A 22650-nucleotide genomic window follows, 5' to 3' on the forward strand; every position below is an offset into this window, starting at 1 on the left:
AAATATAAAGTATGCATTTTAAAGAAGTTATATATATATTTATTAATCATAAGTAAAATGACTACAATAGATTGAGCTTTTTTTGCCTCCAGGTCCCTTTGCTAATTTGTGCCTTTACAGTCCTATTCTGCCTTGTTACTGAGTGAAAGACCCATACAAACTGGAAGAAACTGACTATATTGGGGAAATGACAAAATTGACTGCAGAAAGTGCTGGCATATGCACAAAGTAAACTGAAAAAGAGAATGGTTCCCTCTAATCTTTCAGTAATTTTAAGTGTTACAAATAGAAAATCAGCAGTAAAAAAAATTTTCCAGTATGTGACTTAATGTCCTTTTAATTAGTTATCTGGAAAAGAGTCTTGCTGAATTTAATCTAATCTAATTTTTCTAGGACTTTTTTGGGGCAGAGAGTGGGGTGAATTCCTTATCTCTCACATGCACTTGAATTCAGTGAAGACAGAGGTTGAGATTTTCAAAGATGCTTAAAATTATTGCATATATATATATTACTGCTAAGTGAGGCAGGCTGACCCAGAGTGATGGATATGGGGATGGAAGTTAAGGGCTCATTAGTTATCCTGACTCCATTTGCTTCCTGCATTGTGATGTTGGTTTAAATTGCCATTGCGGTATGCCTCAATTTCCCCACCCGTAAGACATAACTGGTACCTACCTGCCACATTCATTGAGTTCTTGAGATGCTTAATTAGTTGTTTTTCCAGTACTGTGAAGGTGTAAGTCTCTGTATAAGTGATCAATATTAAGGTACTGTTGATTGCCTAACCTAATCTTTGAAACTGGATTACCCCATTTGAAACATGAGAAACAGGATGTAATGCTGATTGTCATGCAGATGTCCTAATTCAAGAAAAAATGCTGTCTGATACTTTGTATAGTTCAGTGACAAAATAAATTGGTTGTAGAAGAGACTGAAACATGAACACAGAGAGAAATTACTTATTTAAAACCAGATTCCTCAGATTAGCTTGATTTCATTTGCATTAGACACTCTGTCTGACAATCTGTTTCAGTATTAATTCCTGTCACTGAACCACATTACCTAATTTTAAAATTCACCATAATCCTTTTTTCCCCAAGTGTTAATGCTGCTTGTAAGAAGAATATGAGTATTCATTTAATATAAGACATATATTAGCAGTCAAGTGGAATGTTGCATTTCAGACCAACAATTCTATGCATAATGTAATACGTGAAACACAGTGCATATCAAATTAGGACAACTGAAGTGCATCTGTGCATATTATGTAGCTGATAAATGTCCACACATGTTGATTATCATATAAACATAACAAAGTCTTAAAAGCTGTCCTGGAGAGTAAAGCACTAAGGCATAAATTATAGTTGCTACAATTTGCATAAGCTTCCTGCTAGTGTATTTTGGGCTTCACAATTTTACAAATTATTGTGTAATTTTAAGGGAATTTTAGAGCAACTGTGAAGAATTAGATTACAGCACATAAGGTTTGTGTGTGTCTGATATGTATTGAAAATCAAGTTGATGACATGAAAAGAACTCCGTTTCCACGCTTTTTAAAAAAAAAAATAGAGGGTAGGATACCTAGGTGTAGTACTGGTCACGTAGACAATAAACCTAAAGTCCACAGCACACAGTAAATTGATACGGTTAGATTGTGACAAAGTGGTCAGTAGACAGTAAAGGAAGTGAAGAAGGGGAGATAAAAGTGAGAGATGTTATGAAAAACAGAACTGTCCATGTTATAAGAGGAATGTGGGCTACAGGACCAACAAGTACTGCAAAGGCTGCTGCAATGAGAAACCCTGGTTCAGGTGGTGCTAGTCATATGGGTCTAGTAATTTCATGTTTGTCAAGATAAGCCTGAATGCCTTGCTGAAATCTTGACTGGTGATCAGTTGTTGAGCTGCAAGAGCTGGTGTGCTGCTTTAGAGCTTCAGTGCTAACAGATCTATAGTTCAAGTTGCTAAAGAACTTGCATTCGGGTGTGCATAACTAAATGAAATAGTCCAGGCCTATCCCTGTCAGAGGGTGACTTTTTAAAAAAGGTTTGTGTAAAAATAGTTGTCCTGGTTTTTTTTTAACGAGCAAAAAAATATTTTTTTTAAGTGTAATATTTTTTAAACAGCTCTGCTGCCGAAACACCTGTGGCTAGAACGTTGAATTTTGGCAGGGAAAAAACTGTCACAGAGCAGAACTGGCTTTGTGAAAATCGATTTTTTGTTTTTTTGATTGGCAGAGTTTAGCTGGCTGCGAGTTGCAGTTGGCACATTCCAGATAGTAGAAGTGGGCTTTGTATTTCAGTTCGAAGGCACTGAAGATGGTGGTCTGATCTCTCTTGAAAGTGCACTGATGGCATGTGGTTTTCCTGTCAGCCTTAGCCAGGATGAATCTCAACCAGCTCTCTCTCATTCAAGCTTCAGGTTTGTCTGGACACTGAAGTATGTCAGCTGTTTTCCCTGGGTCTGATGAAATGGTGGCACAGACCTGGGTGTTGAGGAATTATATATGCTGACCCGGAGGTTGGCAGAATGGAGCTGGATAGAACCTTGTGTGAGAGGAGGAGGCAAGCAACTTCTGAGTCCTATCCCGTGCTACATCTTGAGGAGACAAATGGAGCCACTTGAGCAATTCCATTTTTGCTGGCTAGCATCCTCAGACTTGTCAAAGAAAACTCCAGGTCAGTAATACTAGAGGCCATAGCTGCTAGAGCTGAAAGAGTAAGCATGGACTGCTTTACAGCATGGGAGTTCTTTACTAAATGCAGCATTGCAACATCAAGTGGAAGCATCCTTATTTTCCACAGCTAGGGTTTCAGTGGCAAACTACATTTCTTTGACTGGTTTCAGAGTAACAGCCGTGTTAGTCTGTATTTGCAAAAAGAAAAGGAGGACTTGTGGCACCTTAGAGACTAACCAATTTATTTGAGCATGAGCTTTCGTGAGCTACAGCTCACTTCATCGGATGCATTTCTTTGACTAACATTTCTTAAATGACCAAGAAGTGGCAGGATGCAAAAGATAAGTGGCTACTCTCTGGTGTTGAGATGACAGCAAACCTCTTAAAAGCTTTCAGGAACTGAAAAGTTTGTAGTTGGAGCTGTTCTAAGTGTGTTTTGCAATTGTGCATTGATGGTTTCAATTTTGCTAATGTGTGATTTTTAGAGTTGGAGGGGAGTTCTTAATGCCTGATCATCTCATCTTACTTTTTAAAATGAAAGTTATCTAGCCCTCAGGGTTGTATAATGTCTTCTGCAGTTTCCACGGTATGCATCCGATGAAGTGAGCTGTAGCTCACGAAAGCTCATGCTCAAATAAACTGGTTAGTCTCTAAGGTGCCACAAGTCCTCCTTTTCTTTTTGCGAATACAGACTAACACGGCTGCTACTCTGAAACCTGTAGAATAAACTTGAAAATGTGAACCCTAAGTGCACGTGCTCTACAAGGCAAATAAGAGAGAACCAGAAACTTACTTTTAAAGTATCAATTTTTAAGTCAACCATGACTTTTGGGGCCTGATGCTTGATTTTTGAATACTTGGGGTTGATAATATCAGTTTATTTAGCATCAATCCACCCGAAAATAATTAAATAATTGTGTCTGGCACCTTATCAGCTTTTTAAAGGTCTGAAAGAAGCATGCAGACCACTCATTTCTTCCTGCAATATTTACGCATTTAGGGCCTGCTCCTGCTCCAATTGAAGTCAATGACACATCTGCCAGTGAAATCCTGGTCCTCATCCAAGTCACTGGCAAAACTGCCCTTGCCTTCAATGGGGCCAGGGTTTCACCCTCAGTGACTTAAATGGGACAGACTCAAGCCCTTGAGTAGTCCTATTAAACTCAGTGCGAGTAGCATGTGCCTAAGTGTTTGCAGGAGTACCTTCAAATGTAGTTTTGCTTTGAGCTGCTTTGCAATGTTAGATTTAGGCTGAAATATTTTAATAAGCAGATGGCTAGTTGGATTAAAATAGTCCAGGGCAGAACATATGCTGTGATACAGACAGGCAACATGTCACACTTTAAATAAGTGTATCCCTCCCCCATGTTACACAGTGAAGAGACATTGTCATGACAACTTTTTTTTTTTAATTTAGATAAACTGGTTAAACTTGAGCTCGAGACATACAAATTGTCTTGAAGCTATTTAAGGGGAAATTCCTTGTGCTGTTGTGTGGTGCCATATGATTCATGAGTAGCTGTTTCTACAGCCCTGCTACTCGTTGTTCTTAGCAAGGAATCAGACTGTATTATGGAGATCCAAGCCCTGTACCCGTTGCTCATTCACTGAGGAACTTGGCCCATTTAAAACTCTCCTAATCCATGCGCTTTATCGTTTGGCACTTGTGTGCAAAGGATGACTAGTGTGGTGTGATGTGCGGCCTCTATTACTGAGAAATTATGGATGAGATGATGTAACCCCTACAATGGGGAGCACCTACTCACACAAATTAAGTTAATGAGAGTACTCCCAGAGTAAGGAACTACTCAATTTGAACAAGTGTGGTATAATCTGGTCCTACTTTTACAGTCTACAGCAGTGCATGTTTTAACACAATTAAACATTATAAAGTACCAAAATAAAGAACCACATGCGTTTGATACAATAACGTTGCAAAACTTATTTACTGAAACTAATTTAATTTACTGACTGTAGTAGGGTGGTTACCTGTTCCTGCCCTGGGGGACTTAAAAGCCAGCCCTGGGAGAGAGCCAGGGCTGAGGGCAAGAGAAGCTAGGCTGATTGGGGAAATGGCTGCAGCTGGGCCATGTCCCAATCAGGCCACAGCTGGGCTTATAAAGGGGCTGCTAGGCTGAAGCCTTAGCCAGAGTGTGTCTCTGTGTTCAGAGAGGGAAGGGCCTGGCTGCAGGGACCTGAGGGAGTATCAAGATTGGAACAGGGCTAAGGGGGAAAGGCCTTGGGAGCAGGGGAGCTCCGGCCTGGAAACCCCCAGGCTGCCAGGCCTAGATTAGGGCCTATTAGGTACTGGGGTTGCAAGGAAGCAGCAGGTCCAAACCCCCCTCACCTGTGATGAGTGGCTGATACACTGCAGTCTGCCCCAGGGCGTGGGGCTAAGCGATGACTGGCAGCAGCCTAGACTGAGGTAAGGTGGGGATAGTGGGTGGGGAGGGGAGACCCGTAGGGATTGTTGGGGTTTACTGCCAGGGGGCAGCACCCCAGTGGGAGGAGGCACCGGGTCCTGGGAGGGACTGGGGCCGGTGCTAAGGCAGATCACCAGACGGCAGAGGGCGCTCCAGAGGCTGATGAGCTAATTCCCAAGGACAACCAGCAGGAGGCGCTGCCGGGTGAGTCCGGCTCTATTATACTGACAATGAATTTGAGTCATTGGTGCAAACCATCAAGGTTCTGGCATGTTTTGCATGCTCTTGCTATCTAGAAGATAAAGAAAATGTGCATGTGGTTCTATTTCAACCTGCAATAATAACATCCAGAAACTACATTTCAGTGTTTTGTTTTATTCTGTTTGTCTGATCTGGGTTACTTGAAAATAATCCACAAAATTTAGACCAAAACAAGTCAAGCCAGGAGGAGGATTCTGGTCCAAGATCAATGTTTTTATTATTTCAAACTCAAACAAATATATTTCTGAAGAACACAAATACAATTATTTCCACAAGCATATTAAAATATCTGCCTTACATGTAAGTTTATGTCCTAGAATTCATGCTAGTTGGATCTCAATAGCATAACTGCAAATTAAAGACATTTCCAGCTGTGTAAATCACTACACTTCAGTGGACAGTAAACTGCATTTCCTGTCTTAGGGTAAATAACACTTCAGTGGCAGTGAATTACCAAGAGATATAGGTATTTTATGTAAATAAAGCTACACCTAGCTTTGAAATATACCCACTCTACACAGTCTTCATCCCCTCCTGTTATCGTTGAACTTCTCAGCTATTTTCTGCAGTTCCAAATCCATAGCCGCCAGATTTTCCAGCTCTTTTTCCTATGAAGCATTGAAACCAAGATCATTTTAGGGCATGGCACAGGTAGGCAAATGTTCTTTTGTACTACAAAAAATAGAGACTAAGACATGTTTACTCAAAAACACCTCCATTCGATTCAGAGCTGATAAAGCCAGAAGGGACCACTGTGAATCATCTAGTCTGAACACCTACATAACATGAACCATAGAACTCTCCTGAATTAATTCCTATTTGAACTAAATAGAGCCAAAGTCAGCACTGTTTACTCAGGCAAAACTCTCATTAACCTGAATGGTATTTTTGCCTGGGCAAGCAGTAGTGGTGGGCGAAATTATTTTCAACCAATTTTTAGTGGGAAAAATGCTGAGTTGGCAACCCAAACAATTAATTTCAAAAACATTTCTGACACTCCCTCCCCCCCCGCAAAAAAAAATTTTTTTAAGAAAATCTGATTTATTCTGTCATTTTCAAAATTAAATGGGTTGATTTTTTCCAGTTTGAAATGACTTCGCTTCAAAGCTAACATTAATCTAATTTTTTTAAATGTAAAAATTATCAAAGTGAAACAGTTTTTTGTCAAAACAGAACATTTTGTTCAACCCAAAATGACATTTTCTGTCTCTTTGCTTTGCTGAAAATTAAAAAAAAAAAATGTTTTGACCAACAACTTTATTTTTTGTCGAACAAAAAAAAGGGGGTTTGCCCAGCTCTAGTAAGGAGCCCTGAATAGGGTCGGACTCTGGAGTTAGGGTGCACTTGATGACCTAATGATGACTGTACATTTCTGATTATTATGTAGCTGATGTTTCTTCTTCCTTTTTAAAATGCTGTGAGGCACTCAAATTCTGTGGTGGAAGATCGTATTTGTACCAAGGTAAAGAAATAGGTAGATGGATAAACAGTTAATGTACAATAGTCTCATAACTTGCCAGTTTTCCCTTCCATACATAAAGGTACCTCAATAGCTGCAGGATTCCCTTGTAGTTCCCACTATTTACTGTCAAATTCCTTTTATACTATAAATATTGATGTAAAGTTATTTAGTTGTCTAGAGTGAGTGGTTAGTTTGAGTGATCACTGCACATTTATAGGATAGTGGAAATCACTCTACGTCTGGCTTCACAGCACTGTTTTCCGTTCAATAATTGCCCGGACAAACAGTGTATGTCATGTGTCCAAATACAGAAGGGGTATATTCTGCAAAAATATGGCTGTACAGGAGATCAGACTATTACCATAATTTAAAAACAGGATTTACTCTATGCCAACTGCCTCTCTATCATACAGCACCTTCCCCAATTTATGTGCAATCTCCTGTTGCTACTACTATCCAGAGTACTTCACTAACCACACTAAGGGAATGTCCCCAGTATCCTTGTTCTGTGCTCTGAGGCCAAACCATAAGTCCATCAGCTTTTAAGTCTTATGCTAGCTACTTTCTTTATGAACTTCTGTGCTAATATTCCACATGTTGCTAATCCTAACCGCTTGAAATCACACATATTTAGGTTAAGATCCAGGCAAGCTCGTTGGAAGTTTGTGATCACAACAAAGATTACGCTGTGGTTCTATTTTATGAGACACATAAATGGCACAATATGGAAATTCACATACAAAATCAAATTCCTCCCAGGGAAACTCTTACGCATCTACTGCTGTATATTAAGAGGATTGTTCTCTATTCCATGTGCACACAACTCCTATTACCTCCTTCCCTCTTGTCAAAGATACCAGGTAGATGCAACACATCACCAATTCAGCTGCATACATCTGATGTGTGCTGACATTCTGCTCTTACCTGCAGAACATGCATTGAAATGGCTGGACTGGAGCATATTGTGAGATCTAGCAATCTGTGTGTGTCCTGATGTGGGGAATTAGACTATTTGGAGACTGTGAGGATGTGTGTAATGTGCCTTTAAAATTAGTTCTGGAAGTGCACATCAGCACAGCTCCACTGAATTCAGTCAAGCCACTCTGATTTATATCAGGACCTGGCCCTTAATGAAATTTCAGTACATTTCTTGTGATGTTTCGCTCTGAGATTCTACTGGGGGGAGGGAGAGCTCAATGGTTTGAGCATTGGCCTGCTAAACCCGGGGTTGTGAGTTCAATCCTTGAGGGGACCATTGAGGGATCTGGGGCAAAAATTGGGGATTGGCTCTGCTTTGAGCAGGGGTTGGACTAGATGACCTCCTGAGGTCCCTTCCAACCCTATGATTCTATGATATCATTTTTGTAGGTGGAGCTAAAGTCTGAGCTTGTTAAGTAATATCAGTGTCACTTTTCTTTTCATAGAAACTCATAAACACGTACCTCCTCTTCCGTCAGAGGCCTCTGGCTGAGATTTCCCTTGTTGCTCCTGATCATGTGACGCTTTTTTAGGTCTTCCCCAGAATTGTACAGTTCTGGAAATTCAGCTGATTTCTTCCTGTAATTCAGAAGCTGGGCGAGTTGATCCATCCTGTCATACTGTCTTTTTATATCAGGTTTGCGGAGCCTTCCGAGATTTCTCTTCTCGCCGTGCCCGTGATTCAGACCATCCAGAAGTTGCTTTTTCTCCCACCAGTCATAGTCATATTCAGGGAAGAAATTCTTCTCATTCAGGCTGGGTCTACTTTCCTGTTCACTCCCCAGAATCTGGTCCCCCATATTATCCTTTTTGTCCAAGTGCTGGCTTTTCCACTGTAGGCGGTTGTAGAAGGGACTGTACCGAATTGCGGCTCTTTTCTCATTCTCTGCAGGGAAGTGACTCTTATACTCCTTCTCCCCGTACCTCACTTTCTCCGCACTGTCCTCATTGTCTTGTTTCTGATCCTCACTGTCATGTCTCTTTTCTATTTCAGCATCCACCTCGTCGTAGCCAGGATAGTGCCTTTTCTCCTTGCTGTCCCTCTCCTCAGTGCTGTAGTGCCCTGTCGACTGTCCTTTGCTCTCTCCGCTGTGCAGCTTGTGTGTCTCCTCATCTTCCCCGTCGTGGAGGTGGTGTCTGCCCTCATCATGATGTCTCTTCTCATCCCTGCTGCTGTGACCATGGTACTTATCCAGCTCTTCCTCACTCTCTTCACTGTGGTGTTTCCTCCCCTCATAGTGATGTCTCACTGCCTCATGTGGTTCATCGTGGTGTCTCTTTTTCTCATGTCGTTCTTCCTCGCTTTCCCCACTAAGGTGGTGCCTCTTGTCTTCCTCTTCACTGTTCTCCTTGTTCTGTACTCTCTGCTCTCTGTACTCCTCGCTCTCGCGGCCGGCGTGCCTCTTCTCCTCCACATCTTCAGAGCTGCGTTTCCCATAATAATTCCTCTTCTCCTCACGATGATGCTCTGGCTCTTCATAATGGTGTTTCTGGTAGTGGCTCTTTTTATCCCAGAATCGGTTCTCTTCCTCATTTGATTCCTCAAGCGAGTTCCTTTTCTCACCCTCGTGATCTCGCCTCTCTTTGGAGGAGTCGCCCACTCTGTGCTTTCTGTGATTATGTCTTGCTTGGTAGTGCCGTTTTTCTTCCTCAGCTTCTTCACTCTCCTCAGATTCTTCACGTCCTCTGTACTGGTAGGAACCGTGTTCCTTAGACTCATGCTGATTCCTTTCGCTGCTTTCCTCCTCCTCTTCCTCCTCTTCCTCCTCTTCCTCCTCCTCCTCCCTTTCATGGCTTCTCTTTTCATTGCTGTGCATCTTTTCCCCAGAGTGCCTGTGACTCACAGAGTGTCTATCATCCCCAGGAGAGAATTCCTCCATGCTTTTAGCTACAGAGTGAGACCTTTTGTCTGGAAGCTCTCCTGACTCTTCAGCATGATGCCTCTTTTCTTTGCTTCCTTCTTCACTGTGGTTATTTCTCTTATAGCTATTCTCATCATCCTCTTCTTCCTCACCTCTTATGTCCAGATGGTGCTTTTTTTCTCCGTTATGGATTCTACTCTCATGAGAATGACTATCCCCATTGTGTTTTTCCTCCTCTCCCCTGCTCTCATCTTCCTCATGATGGTGTTTCTCTTCATTTGCTTCCTTCTGACCTCTCTCTTCCTCTACACTTGCATGCTGATGCTTTTCATCCTCCGACCATTCTTTCAAATGCCTCACTTCAAGCTGCTCCTCCTCGTTTTCATTTTTCTTCTCTGCTTTATGCCTGCCGCCTACAAAAACAAAAATTATGTTCAAAAATGTTAACCCAACTCTTCATTAACACTCTTCATTAACATTCTTCATTCAGAATAAGAGGACTAGTTTTTGATGCTGCTAAATTGGTCGGATTGAATTTTTTATGCAAAAAAAAAATAAATAAAATGTATTTTTAAAGCTGGTCAAACCTTTCTAAAAACTATTAAAAATTGCCATTCATTTTTCTTTTAATTTGCTGGTGTTTTTCAACCAGTTCTAATACTAAGCACTTTTAGCTCACTTTACAGTCAATGGGAGATATAGACCATCTTTCAAAGTCAGTCCTTAATTGTTCCAATTCATGCACCCTAAGACCATTCCAAATTGCCCAGATAAAGTGACTGGTATATAGAATGAACATCATACTCAAAGCAAATAGAAAAATCTTTCAAGGTTTTTGAATGCATAGTACCAAAGTGATACCAAGTTATGATACTGTAGTTATTAGACTTAAATCTCGCACTCTGTGGTGTTTCCAAAATATTAAATAAGAGCCTGATTCTGATATCAGTTGTAATAGTATTATATGTACACATGGTATGGTGCAACTCCATTGAATTCAGTGGAGATATTCCCGATTTACACCTGTGTGAGTGAGATCAGAATCAAAAACTTGAAGATATGCAGATTGTAACATCACAGTTTAATATGTCTTACTTTGTATAGACCGCATCTGTGTTTCTTGGTGCTCTAGAAAGAGGTCTGTCTACATTTATAGCATCCTCTAACATCACAAAAATTGTTCTTCTTTAGCGGAAGACAGCTAATACATATGCCAACAAGAAATTATATAACAGGATGTCAAGAATGGAATGCAAGGTGTCCAAGCTGCTATCAGTTTGGGTCTTAGATACAGTAGTAAGGATAAGCACATTCAGCTTAAAGAGCTATAATCAAGGCCAAGATTTTCAAAAAGGACTAATGATTTTGAATGCCTCAATTTTTGGATTTCCAACTTGAGACCCCTTAAACGGGCTTGAAATTCAGCCCTTTATGAAAATCAGGCAGCGTTAGGGGGCTTCAAATTGGCCACCCAAAAATTGAGACATTCAAAATCACTCCTGATTTTTTAAAATCTCAGCCAAATTTGCGCCAGCTGTGTTTGAAAAGCAATGACAATCACCATGTTCTAATCATTGTGCTAGGCTGCGGATTATCATTCTACTGAGAGAAGTATCAAATGTGGACTTTTATTGCTTTTCTTGATAGGTAAGCTCCAGTCTTTTTATTTTTCTGTAAATTAAACATCAGTTGGAAAGACGAAAAAAGCAAGTCCTGTAGTTTGCCACACTGTTAAGTTTTTAGCCACCGTTCACTATAGCTATTAATAAACTATGCAAGCAGGTTTATGCCTGTCTCTTTGTGCTAAATTCCATGACTGACCCTGAGGAGATTTGCTACTAGCACGAGACCTGAGAGGATAATTTTCAGTTCCTTGGAGCATTCCTCCAGGGCTCTGAATTCTGGACACAGCATTGGCTGCCTAGTAGTTTCGGGATGGATATGAACCCCTGAATAGGCTGGTACCTGCCTACTTGAAACACTGCTTCTTTCCAATGTAACACTGACACAGTTGTCATCAGCAAAAGCACTCAAGCTGGAGCCTTGCTGGTTTAAAGAGCAGCTGCTGGCAAACTCCTTCCATTTTGCAATGCATTCTCTGTTTTGTCAGAAATAGCCCAAATTTGTTCCTCTTCAGGGCTTACTGAAAAACTCGTCTATTTTCTCATGCTTCACAAGAGATGTTAAGCATAGGAAATCAGTTATTTGTTTCATTGTCTTTTGTCTGGCCAGATGATTGGTTTAGCCTGGGATTCTTAATCCATTGTTAGCCACCAGCTCAAGGCCAGCCTAAATTAACCCAGGCCTCTGTCTATTGAAGGCAATGGTAGTTTTGACATTGAAATCAATAGGAAGAGGAGCGTGCCCTATAATATTCAGGTGTTTGTAATGCTGGGTAGAATGCACTCTGAACATTATTTTGCTAGAGTTATCGACAACAGACTTAATCCTCCACCCTTTACTCTTCTGAGTATTCCTTACTTGCATGTGTAGTCCCACTTCAACGGGATTGCTCACACAAAAAAAGATTACTCAACTTTAAGGATGACTTATCAGTAAGAACAGGGTCTTAACTTATTTTTTCATGGTCAGTAATTCTACTGTTCATGTTGCAAAATTACTTCCTTTCATATCTGCATTTTGGAAAAACAAACAATGGCTTTTCATAACACTTGAAAAATATGGTTTGGATTCAGAGCTCAGAAAAAACAAAAATGATGATATTTTAAGAGGTACTATTAACCTTGAAGACATTTTTCTTAGACATGAAATTAAAATGGCAAATGCATCTGCCCTATAAAATGAGAACACATCGGAAAGTCATTGTGTTTATAAAATTGTCACATCTACCAAATTCTCTTCCTCAGCAATGACACTGATTCAATGAGCATCTCAAATTCATTTAGTATTGCACTTACTCTTCTTAAGGATATCTTTGCACAGAGGATTTATTGGTGGAGCGTTTGGTTTAGACAGAGCGGTAGAGAGAATTTCCACTATACATCGTGTTACCTAGAAGAAGCAGTAGTTGGAGAAAAGCACAGTTCAAGTGTAAAACTTTTTAAAATTCTGCATATGTCCAATCATGCATTATCAGAGAGATGTTTAGCTGTGACTCAAGAAGATCTGGGTTCCCATCTCTACCAGAGACTTCCTGTGTAACCTTGTGCAGGTCACTTCATCTCTCTGCACCTCAGTTCCATGCCGATAGAATGGGGATGATAATGGTTCATTTCTCCCACCTTTTGTCTACTTAGATAACAGACTCTTCAGGGGTGGGCCTTTTGTTATGGATCTGTGCAGTGCCTAGCAAAATGGGGCTCTGATCTCCTCTTCTATGCACTATTAGCATACAAATAATAAGTAATATCTGCAACGTTTAGGATTTGTACTGGTAAAATGATTTTAAAAAGAGAAGGAATGTGTCCAGTGGCTTGAATAGAGGGCTGGTTTTAATACTTGGCTCTACTTCACAAATCACCTGTGTCTCAGGTGACTCATAATTAATTAATTTGTAAATCACATTGAGGTCATAACAGGGTAGCTGGCCCATTCAATGAAACTGAGCTCAGCTCTCCTATTCTGGTCCACAGGCTCCCAGCTGGACCAATTAAGAGGGCAAGGCAGCAAGTGGAGGCTATGAAAGGTGAGTCAGGAAGGGTAGGAGAGGAGAGCTGCCAGAGAGAGAAGGTGGTTCCTGGGATAAGGCTGAAGAGTAGCAAGAGGGGTTTGCTGCCTGGCATCGCCCAGCCACAGAGTCGCAGCCGGAGAGCTGAAGGCAGGAGGATTAGCAGAGGGAGATGCCTGCTGGCTCTGACATGGAGTTAAAGGCCAGAGAAGGCAGAAGGAAGGGGAAGCAGCTTCCTTGCTGATGTCTCCTTGCTGGAGAGCTGGATCCTGAGGAACAATGAGAGGGCTGAGGGGAGTGCAGAATGCTTCCCTGCCAACGATACTCCCAGCAGAGAGTCTGGGGGTTCCTCTTAGGAAGAGTGGGGTTGCACCCTAGCGGGAAGAGCTGGGACCACTGTCCTGGCAGAGGGACAAAGGAGGACTGACAGAGTCCAGGTGTGACGTAAAGTGCCAGAATGTGGTATGTGTTATGTCAATGATGCAGAGGACATGTGAATTTGAGAGACTACTTGCACTGATTTCAGAGTAGCAGCCGTGTTAATCTGTATCCGCAAAAAGAAAAGGAGGACTTGTGGCACCTTAGAAACTAACAAATTTATTTGAGCATAAGCTTTTGTGAGCTACAGCTCACTTCATCGGATGCATTCAGTGGAAAATACAGTGGGGAGATTTATATACACAGAGAACATGAAACAATGAGTGTTATCATACACACGTAATGAGAGTGATCAGGTAAGGTGAGCTATTACCAGCAGGAGAGCGGGGGGTGGGGTGGGGGAGACCTTTTGTAGTGATGATCAAGGTGGGTCATTTCCAGCAGTTGACAAGAACGTCTGAGGAACAGTGCGGGGGTGGGGGGGAATAAACATGGGGAAATAGTTTTACTTTGTGTAATGACCCATCCACTCCCAGTCTTTATTCAAGCCTAAGTTAATTGTATCCAGTTTGCAAATTAATTCCAATTCAGCAGTCTCTCAGTGGAGTCTGTTTTTGAAGGTTTTTTTTGTTGAAGAATTGCCACTTTTAGGTCTGTAATCGAGTGACCAAAGAGATTGAAGTGTTCTCCGACTGGTTTTTGAATGTTATAATTCTTGACGTCTGATTTGTGTCCATTTATTCTTTTACATAGAGACTGTCCAGTTTGACCAATGTACATGGCAGAGGGGCATTGCTGGCACATGATGGCATATCACATTGGTAGATGTGCAGGTGAACGAGCCTCTGATAGTGTGGCTGATGTGATTAGGCCCTATGATGGTGTCCCCTGAATAGATATGTGGACACAGTTAGCAACGGGCTTTGTTGCAAGGATAGGTTCCTGGGTTAGTGGTTCTGTTGTGTGGTTGCTGGTGAGTATTTGCTTCAGGTTGCGGAGCTGTCACTACAAAAGGTGTCCCCCTCCCTCTTACCCCCCCCCCGCTCTCCTGCTGGTAATAGCTCACCTTACCTGATCACTCTCGTTACAGTGTGTATGGTAACACCCATTGGTTCATGTTCTCTGTGTATATAAAGCTCCCCACTGTATCTTCCACTGAATGCATCTGACGAAGTGAGCTGTAGCTCATGAAAGCTTATGCTCAAATAAATTTGTTAGTCTCTAAGGTGCCACAAGTCCTCCTTTTCTTTTTACTTGCACTGAGGTGATCTGAATTATGCTTTGGGGGGGTTTCAACTGTTTTATTAATAAACTCTGTATGGACTGGAAGCTAAGCGTCCATAGAGTAACTGGGGACTTCAAAGGGAAACTGAGATGAGGGGCCACTTGCAGGGCTGCACTGGGGCCACGAGGGAATGCCTGGGAGGCGTCCACTCATTTATAGAGTTCCTTACAGTAAATATTCCATAGAAGTGCAAAGTACTGTCATAAACAACACATGGTGTTAAACAGGAGCCTTTAGAAAAATAACTTTAAAAAACCAGAACATAGAAACATCTTTTTCCTGGCTATCACGTTGTAGAGTATGTACAAGGATGTGATGTGCTGTAAAGGGTTTATTGGCTGAGTTTGGGGTGACCACATGGCTCGGGAGTGCCAGTCAAACCAGATCACACCATTATATATTCTGTATATGCCGCATGTTTTATAGCCAGTTATTTCAGAAATGCGATATTGAGTCTCAGTAAGTACTTTTTTTCCCAAGTCTGTGCAATATAATGCCTGATTCTTAGTAGCAAGAGTTCAACTGTATAGTCCTCTGAAGGAAAAGAAAATTAACTAATAAAATGTAAAAATAAAAAAAATCTAAATGTTCTAAAATAGCTTTTTCCCTACATAACAATGTAATGTAATTTTAAGGGCTTTCTGGAGCTAATAACAAAACACACAGGGCTTCTGTTTTTTAATAGTTAAAGCTTCTAATTATCTGAAGGGATTTCAACACTGTTGTAGGATCCTCAGTCAGTTAGGCATTGAAAACAAAATTTTCTGAAGGGATTTCAGCTCTTAGGAGCCAAAATCCTATTGACAATGGGATTTAGGCTTCTAAGCACCTAAATCCATTTTGCAAAGGCGATTTAGGCTCCTCAGTCAGTTAGGCATTGCAACACTGAGTGCAGCCGTGCCTAAATATCTTTTTAACACTCTGGGTTTAAGGAGCCTGTTGAAAGCTGATGGGATTTAGGTGCCTATGTAACTTAAGTGCTTTTGAAAATGTTACCCCAAGTGTTAAAAATTGGTGGAGAGTATTTTTGATTGAAACTTTCTACATACAACACTTTATGGGATATGACTACTCACCATTTCTTCAACATGGTCTTTTTCCATTGACATGGAACTGACACCTAGAAGGGGGAAAATTTACAATATCATGGATTCATACAACACAAAAGCTAACATTAATCTTACTGACCAGAGTCATTGGGCAAATTGACCTCGAATCGGCTGTTTGCAGGTGCAGCCAAGAGTTATTTTATATTATACCTATCTAAAGTACCTGCTGGCCTGGGTTGTGGGCTGGCATTAGAGAACAGGAAACTGGAATCTAGACTCTTGGGTTCTATTCCCTTGTCTGTTCCTGAGTGATTATGTGACTCTGAATAAGTGATTTAGTTTCTGAGAGATGCCCATTTGTAACAGCATAGAATAGCTTTCTCCCCGGGGCATTGTGTGGCTTTAATTAATGTTTGAAGCTCAGATTTATATTCTCATAGTTCGGCAACACATTTCAACCCACATGTTATTTCTGTGGCTGCTGTTGACATTTCTAGCATAAGAAGGAAACACAGAAAAGCCATTGCCCTTCTGATCATGTGAGGGCCAATTAAAGAGCTGTATAGTGAGTTATCTCATGTAGATGTGACCACTTTAAGGGCCCATATTCATTCTCAGCTTCTACTCCAACTTCTCGGTAGGGTGCAGAAGGTCTGCTGTGGAGACACTCAGAGCTCTGAGTAGGATTGGAAGCCCAAACTTGAGAATGGAAAGCAGCCATCATGCCCCCTCCAACTGGGACCTCCAGAGGTTGAGTGAAGCTTGAACACTGAGGCATTTGTTGGGGAAAAAGTAGAGCCAAGATGTCATGGAGATGGGTTGATCCAGCAAAGTTTCTTCTTTGCTCCCCTCCAGGCCATTGCATAGGAGGCTGCTAACTCCCAAGGGAGGGAAGTTGCAGAATTCCCTCCCCTCTCCCGCCAAGGGTATCAAGACTAGGCTAGCACCAGAAAGATATAATTAACGCTGCCATGCACAAGTGTTAGTGACTCTGTCCCAAGCTGTTGACATTTGTGAAGGAGCTGCTGAGTGTGAATAGATCATTTTTACTCTGTTTATTTCATTCATTAGTGCTACAATAGGCTCTTTTACTGCTTAACAAGCATTGTTACTGTCCAATAATAAACCTTGTAGAATCACATGAATGGGACTCTCTATGGGTTTTTTCAGAGATGGAATTAGATAAGGTGGCCAGCCAGACATAACTATGCAGAAGCAAGGGGCTTTGGAGTGAAGCCTGTCTCTGTTCCTTTGCTTCACCATATTGTGTATAGTAATGCAAATAAAGATCACATTCAACTCAACTGTTGCCTTCTTTTTGACCCTATGACTGGTGGGATTTAGAAGATGGGCACAATAAAGCAGCCTAAGAGAAAATTGAGCCAGTCTGCCCCCTCTCAAAAAGAACCAGCAAATTCTGTGAGGCTGACTTCATCCACTCAACAGAGAGGAGTCTGTGGTTTTGCATTGTCAGTTGGGAGCAAGACCTTCCAACCCCATTGTATATGGGTTTGTAGAGTCAGGAGTCTGTTTCACGCATGACTGAATCTCTGTAGCTCCAATGGCCTACCTTCTACATCCAGCAGTATGGATATAGCAGATATGCTACCATTGGCTGGTTTTCCCCTATGATTCCAGAGTTGAAGCCCTAGAGGGGACCCAGAAGTAGTTAATGCAGCTCCAAACTGTAATAAGTCCCTACCTAATCATTTCTAACAGAACTCCAGTTGGTGTGCAGGCGAGGGTGCTGTTTAAAGCTAATCACACTTCTCCACCATTAGTATTTGGGGCTGACTGAAGCAGGTTATTTATTTAAGTAACAGGAAGAAATAACATACCAAATAACCACAGTACTGATGGTACTAACCTACCTTCATCCTCAGGCATACACTCAGTGACCTGTTGCAGAAACTATCTCTGAGAGAGAGAACAGGAAATTTGGCACCGTACAATGTCCTGCAGGGTATGTGGCAGCTTTCCAGTTCCTATTAAAACTTATCCCTGGAGAGCACATCACTTGCCCCCTTCCACACACACTAAGTACAGTAGAGGCTCCTGTGCTTGGGGTCCCCCTGTAGGGTCACCCCCTGGATCCCAGTGTGGGGAGAACAGCGTAATGGAGGTGGCGCTTCCCCTCTCATCATGTGTAAGCTGAGGGGATGATCCAGCTCATAGCCTCTTCTCACCTTTGTGAGTTGGTGTGACTCATTCCATCAGAAAACAGGAGCACTTGCAAAGTTTGCTGCACAAATGTGAATAAACTGTTGCCTGCGGCTGTCTTGTGTCCTTTCTAATGATCCAGCCACAGAGCACCCCATCTAATTGACACTTGTTTAATTTGGTAAGACACAGAATATAAAATGTCTTCATCCCTTGATCACTTTAAAATATTAACAATCCTAACTCTATGCAGTCTCTTGAGTAGTAAGTGCATGTTAATATAGGAATCAAGACAGCGCTGTGCCATTCAGTCATTCCAAAACTCCAGTTTCTCCAAGAGTCACGGGCAGATAAATGTTCTGCAAGCAGCATTTGTCTGATGATGAAAGATGACATTCCAAGGCCAATAAAAGGTGTGAGGCCATCGTAACGATGTCGGGAGAAATAGAGAATATTGGACAACTGTCATATTAGCCCTCCATGGGGGAATAAAATGAATATCAAATTCACATGAGAGCTGAAAAAAAAAATATACGAGGCAGATTCTCTGCTGTGGCGAAGATCCACTCAAAGCAGCAGAGGGGAAGCCATCAGGCAGCCAATCTGCTCTGTTCTTCCCTGCTGTAGGTTGCTCTAACCTGTGCCAGCTGGCAAGAGTCCCAATGGACTGGCTGCCAGCTGGGGACAGCTGGAGTACAGCACTCTCTGGCTATATAGTCATCCTGCACTGGGTTGCAGTGGGTGCATGTAGGAGCTTTCTACACAGGTTCTGTAGCTGTTTGGGAGATGGAGATGTTTTCATTGCCTCAGCAGCACAAAGGATTGGAGCAGGGCAGTGAATCTGCCCTATATGTCTTTTCTCTCACATATACAGCTCTAGCTTGATAAAGTGGGAACAAAATCAGGAAGAGTACAGAAAAGCAAACCCTATATTTTAAACACTGTCTTAACTTTATTTTTAATACCTACCTGGTAGACATCATATGCACATTTCCCCCTCCTGTATCAAATATGTTTAGGCCACGAAAACCAGATGGCCTGATTTTCAAAGGTGTTGAGTGATCACAAATACCACTAAAAGCATGAGAACTGCAGGTGCTCACCACTTTCAAAAAAGTAAGCCATAAATCAGCATTAGTTTTACTCGCATCAATTTATGCTTGTTTTGGTGTAGCCATGTAGATTCTCCGATGGGTCACTGTTTCAAATTTTCATCAGTGCTGATGACTCACGACAGCACAATCCCTGACTGAAATGGAAATTTCAAGCAAAAATTCTTTTTTTAACAAAGATCATATAAGTCCAAGTTTGGTAGGAATGAAAATAAAAGTCAGGAGGCTGCAGGAATTGGTGAGTTTAAAAAAAAAAAAGACTTGCCAATCCTATAGTTTACTTACCCCTGTGACTTTTGAAAGCTATACAGTCAAAATAAGAAATTGCATTTACATAGTGTTGGCTGTGATGTCACATCCAAATAAAAATATACAAGAAAGGCCTGATCCAAAGCCCAGAGAAGCAATGGACCAACTCTGATGGTCTTCAGTGAGCTTTTTGGATTAGGCCCTATATGTAAGCATTTATCTCTTCCTTTTTCATTTCTGCTTTATTATAGCAACAAGACACTTGAGATAGTTCATTTTGTGAAAGTATTGCACTTCTATAGCTGGGTTTACTCTGCTTTCCATTTGATGCCTCTTCGTGTATCTAAACCTGAAATAATAATATCCCAGAAATGCACTGTTAGCCTTTAAATTTCCCTAATGAAATTAGGTAGTATGTATAAGAAAATATTCATTTTGGTTTTAGTTATAGAGCTCATGTAAATTGCTTGAGTTAAGTTTAATATAAAAACCTGTGAAATCAAAACATGAACAAAAATCTCTATTCCCTGAAAATACTAGCTTTGCTACTTTAAAATCAGCTCCCTATTATATTTTGCCAGTTGCTTCTAATTAACTTATTTTGCATAAAATTAGACTAAAAACCTTCAGACGTCAATGTAATTGTCATACTGGAGATAAAGTAAACAGATGGTTGTGAGTAGTGTAAGGTGAGTAGAGCTTTTGAGTAGTGTAAGGAAAAGGTGTATTAAAAAAATTGATCCTTAGCACTAATTATACAGTTAACAGGGTGGGAAGATTACTAAGCACTACAGTGAACAGATGCTTACTCTGAATAATACCTTACTCTGTGATGAGTCCCACTGAAATCAATGGGAATAGTGGAGGAATTGGGTACTACACAATGAGAGTAAGGGTAGCAGAATCAGATCCCAAATGAATAGAAGTAGAATACAGAATAAGAATATGGTTTATGAAAGGCTAAATTGGCAAAGCCATTCAAGAAGACACTATGTTTCTGCATCCTTACTTTTAACATATTAAAGATTTCTAAAATCGGGCATATGAATACAATTAATTGGTAAATTTAACAGGAATTCCATGTATGTAATATTACTGCTTAACCATCCATGAAGAGTATATTGATTTTTGTGAATGCTTTCCCTTTAAATTTCTAGAAACACCTTGTATTTAGCCAACACCCATGACATAGAAACCGTTGCCTGCCGAAGCACCTCTCCATAGTCGTACTGTTCATTCTGAGCATCTTGTTAAATCTCCAGGGGTCTTCATGTCCAGCCTTTGCAGAGGACTATGCAAACTCGCAGACCATTTGACAGAAATAAACCACTCAATTAGCGGGTTTTCTCCTCTTCCAGAATTCAGGTCTGTTTGACAGTTGCAGCAAATAAATCTATCCTTTGATTTCAAGTGATCCATTAGTTTCAGTAAGGAGGCAACGTGCCGCCATCCATGCTCAATCTAAATAATTAAAGTGGGGTGGATAGAAATGACGACAAAATCTCAACAGATGGCGTAATCCTCCAGGACAAAACATTTCCCTTCTCAATGCAGGTAAAATTTCCCTCCAACAGCAAGAGGTTTTTTTGGTCAGTTGGTTGGACATTTTTTTGTTCTTTTTTTATTTTTTAAGAGTACGCTGACTAACATAAACTAAAAACCAAACACCACTTTGTCAAAAAATCTACCCGAAGTTTTAATTCACTTACCGTGTTAAACGGAATCCGCATAGTAGATTTTTTCCCAGACAATGACATTTTTTTTAACATCTCAACCAGTTAATACGATGGGAGTTGGAGAAGAGACAAAGACACCTATTACCTGTTTGTATTCTCCTAAATCCAATATGGGGACCATTTCCTCTCTTTATTTTTGATTACTTTCAACTGTCCTAATTTCTGTCCAGTCTGTCTAGTAAAGTTAAAGCAGTCAGGGTTATTTCTAATCTGAGCCACAAATGACCAAATTTGGGTGTTTGTATTTGCAAGTGCTCACACTATCTATCACACACCCACACCCACACAGACACCGATCTATACATGATACCAGTGTCTGTGTAGATATAAAAGAAGCATGCAGTCTATAGTCTCTATATACGTGCACACAATATACTCTCCCGCCTCAGAGGGGTAGCCGTGTTAGTCTGGATCTGTAAAAGCGGCAAAGAGTCCCGTGGCACCTTGTAGGCTAACAGACCTATTGGAGCATGAGCTTTCCTGGGTGAATGCCCACCTCGTGGGATACATACTCTGTGCACACAGGAGATGTAGCTCCAGCCACTGACGGTGGGCACAGTTCAGGGGTGGCTACATGACTAATACCCGCAGAACAGAGGGGCGGGTGGGTGACATTCTCTCTCCCCCCCCCCCCCCCCACACACACGGGTCTGTAGCCGCGGGAGCGGGGGTCCCTGTGCGGCGGAGCTGTCCGGTGCCCGGTGCTGCAGGCTGCGGGCCGGGGGCAGCCCGCTCTCCAGGGTGCTGAAGGCACTCACCTGCCAGCGCGGCGGCTCCCAGCAGGCTGAGCAGCGCCAAGGGCGGCATGGCGCGGGGCGCGGGCTGCTGCACGGGCTGCTCTGGCCGCGCCGCCGCCCTGCCGCGCTATTTAAAGGGGGAGCGGGGGCGGCGCGACCAGGCTGGCGGCTGGGGGGGGCGGGGCGGGATCCGGCGCGATCCCGCCCGCGGCCTGCGTCACGGAGCCCCCCGGCGGGGCCCGAGCCGGAGCCTCCTTCCCGCCCCCCGCCACACACAGACCCCCCTTCACCCCCCGCCACACACAGACCCCCCCCTTCACCCCCCCGCCTCACACAGACCCGCTTCCCCCCCTCCACCCCCCGCCACACAGACCCCCCCTTCACTCCCCTGCTCCACCGCCCACCACACACAGACCCCCCCTTCACTCCCCCGCCACACACAGACCCCCCCTTCACCCCCCCGCCTCACACAGACCCGCTTCCCCACCTCCACCCCCGCCACACACAGACCCCCCCTTCACCCCCCCGCCTCACACAGACCCGCTTCCCCCCCTCCACCCCCCGCCACACAGACCCCCCCTTCACTCCCCTGCTCCACCGCCCACCACACACAGACCCCCCCTTCACTCCCCCGCCACACACAGACCCCCCCTT

The 22650-nt window shown here is 42.4% G+C and overlaps 1 protein-coding gene across 1 annotated transcript; it reads right to left on the minus strand.

The window, feature by feature from the left end:
• Nucleotides 1-5552: 5552 nt before the first annotated feature.
• CHGB (chromogranin B) lies at nt 5553-22123 on the minus strand. The gene is made up of 5 exons (XM_073339689.1): nt 22018-22123; nt 16030-16073; nt 12581-12674; nt 8265-10075; nt 5553-5968 (listed from the first exon to the last, which is right to left on the minus strand). Exons 1-5 carry the CDS (start codon nt 22064-22066, stop codon nt 5885-5887), a joined length of 2082 nt encoding a protein of 693 aa, XP_073195790.1. The 5' UTR covers nt 22067-22123; the 3' UTR covers nt 5553-5884.
• Between the last annotated feature and the right edge of the window lie 527 nt (nt 22124-22650).

Source organism: Lepidochelys kempii, chromosome 3 (assembly GCF_965140265.1).
Source record: "Lepidochelys kempii isolate rLepKem1 chromosome 3, rLepKem1.hap2, whole genome shotgun sequence".
NCBI lineage: Eukaryota > Metazoa > Chordata > Testudines > Cheloniidae > Lepidochelys > Lepidochelys kempii.

Coding starts and splice junctions, on each gene's coding strand:
- CHGB (XM_073339689.1), bottom strand. CDS start 22,066: ATGCCGCCCTTGGCGCTGCTCAGCCTGCTGGGAGCCGCCGCGCTGGCA. Junction 16,074..22,017: donor GGGAGCCGCCGCGCTGGCAG/GTGAGTGCCTTC, acceptor TCCCCCTTCTAG/GTGTCAGTTCCATGTCAATG. Junction 5,969..8,264: donor GGCCTCTGACGGAAGAGGAG/GTACGTGTTTAT, acceptor AATGCTTCATAG/GAAAAAGAGCTGGAAAATCT.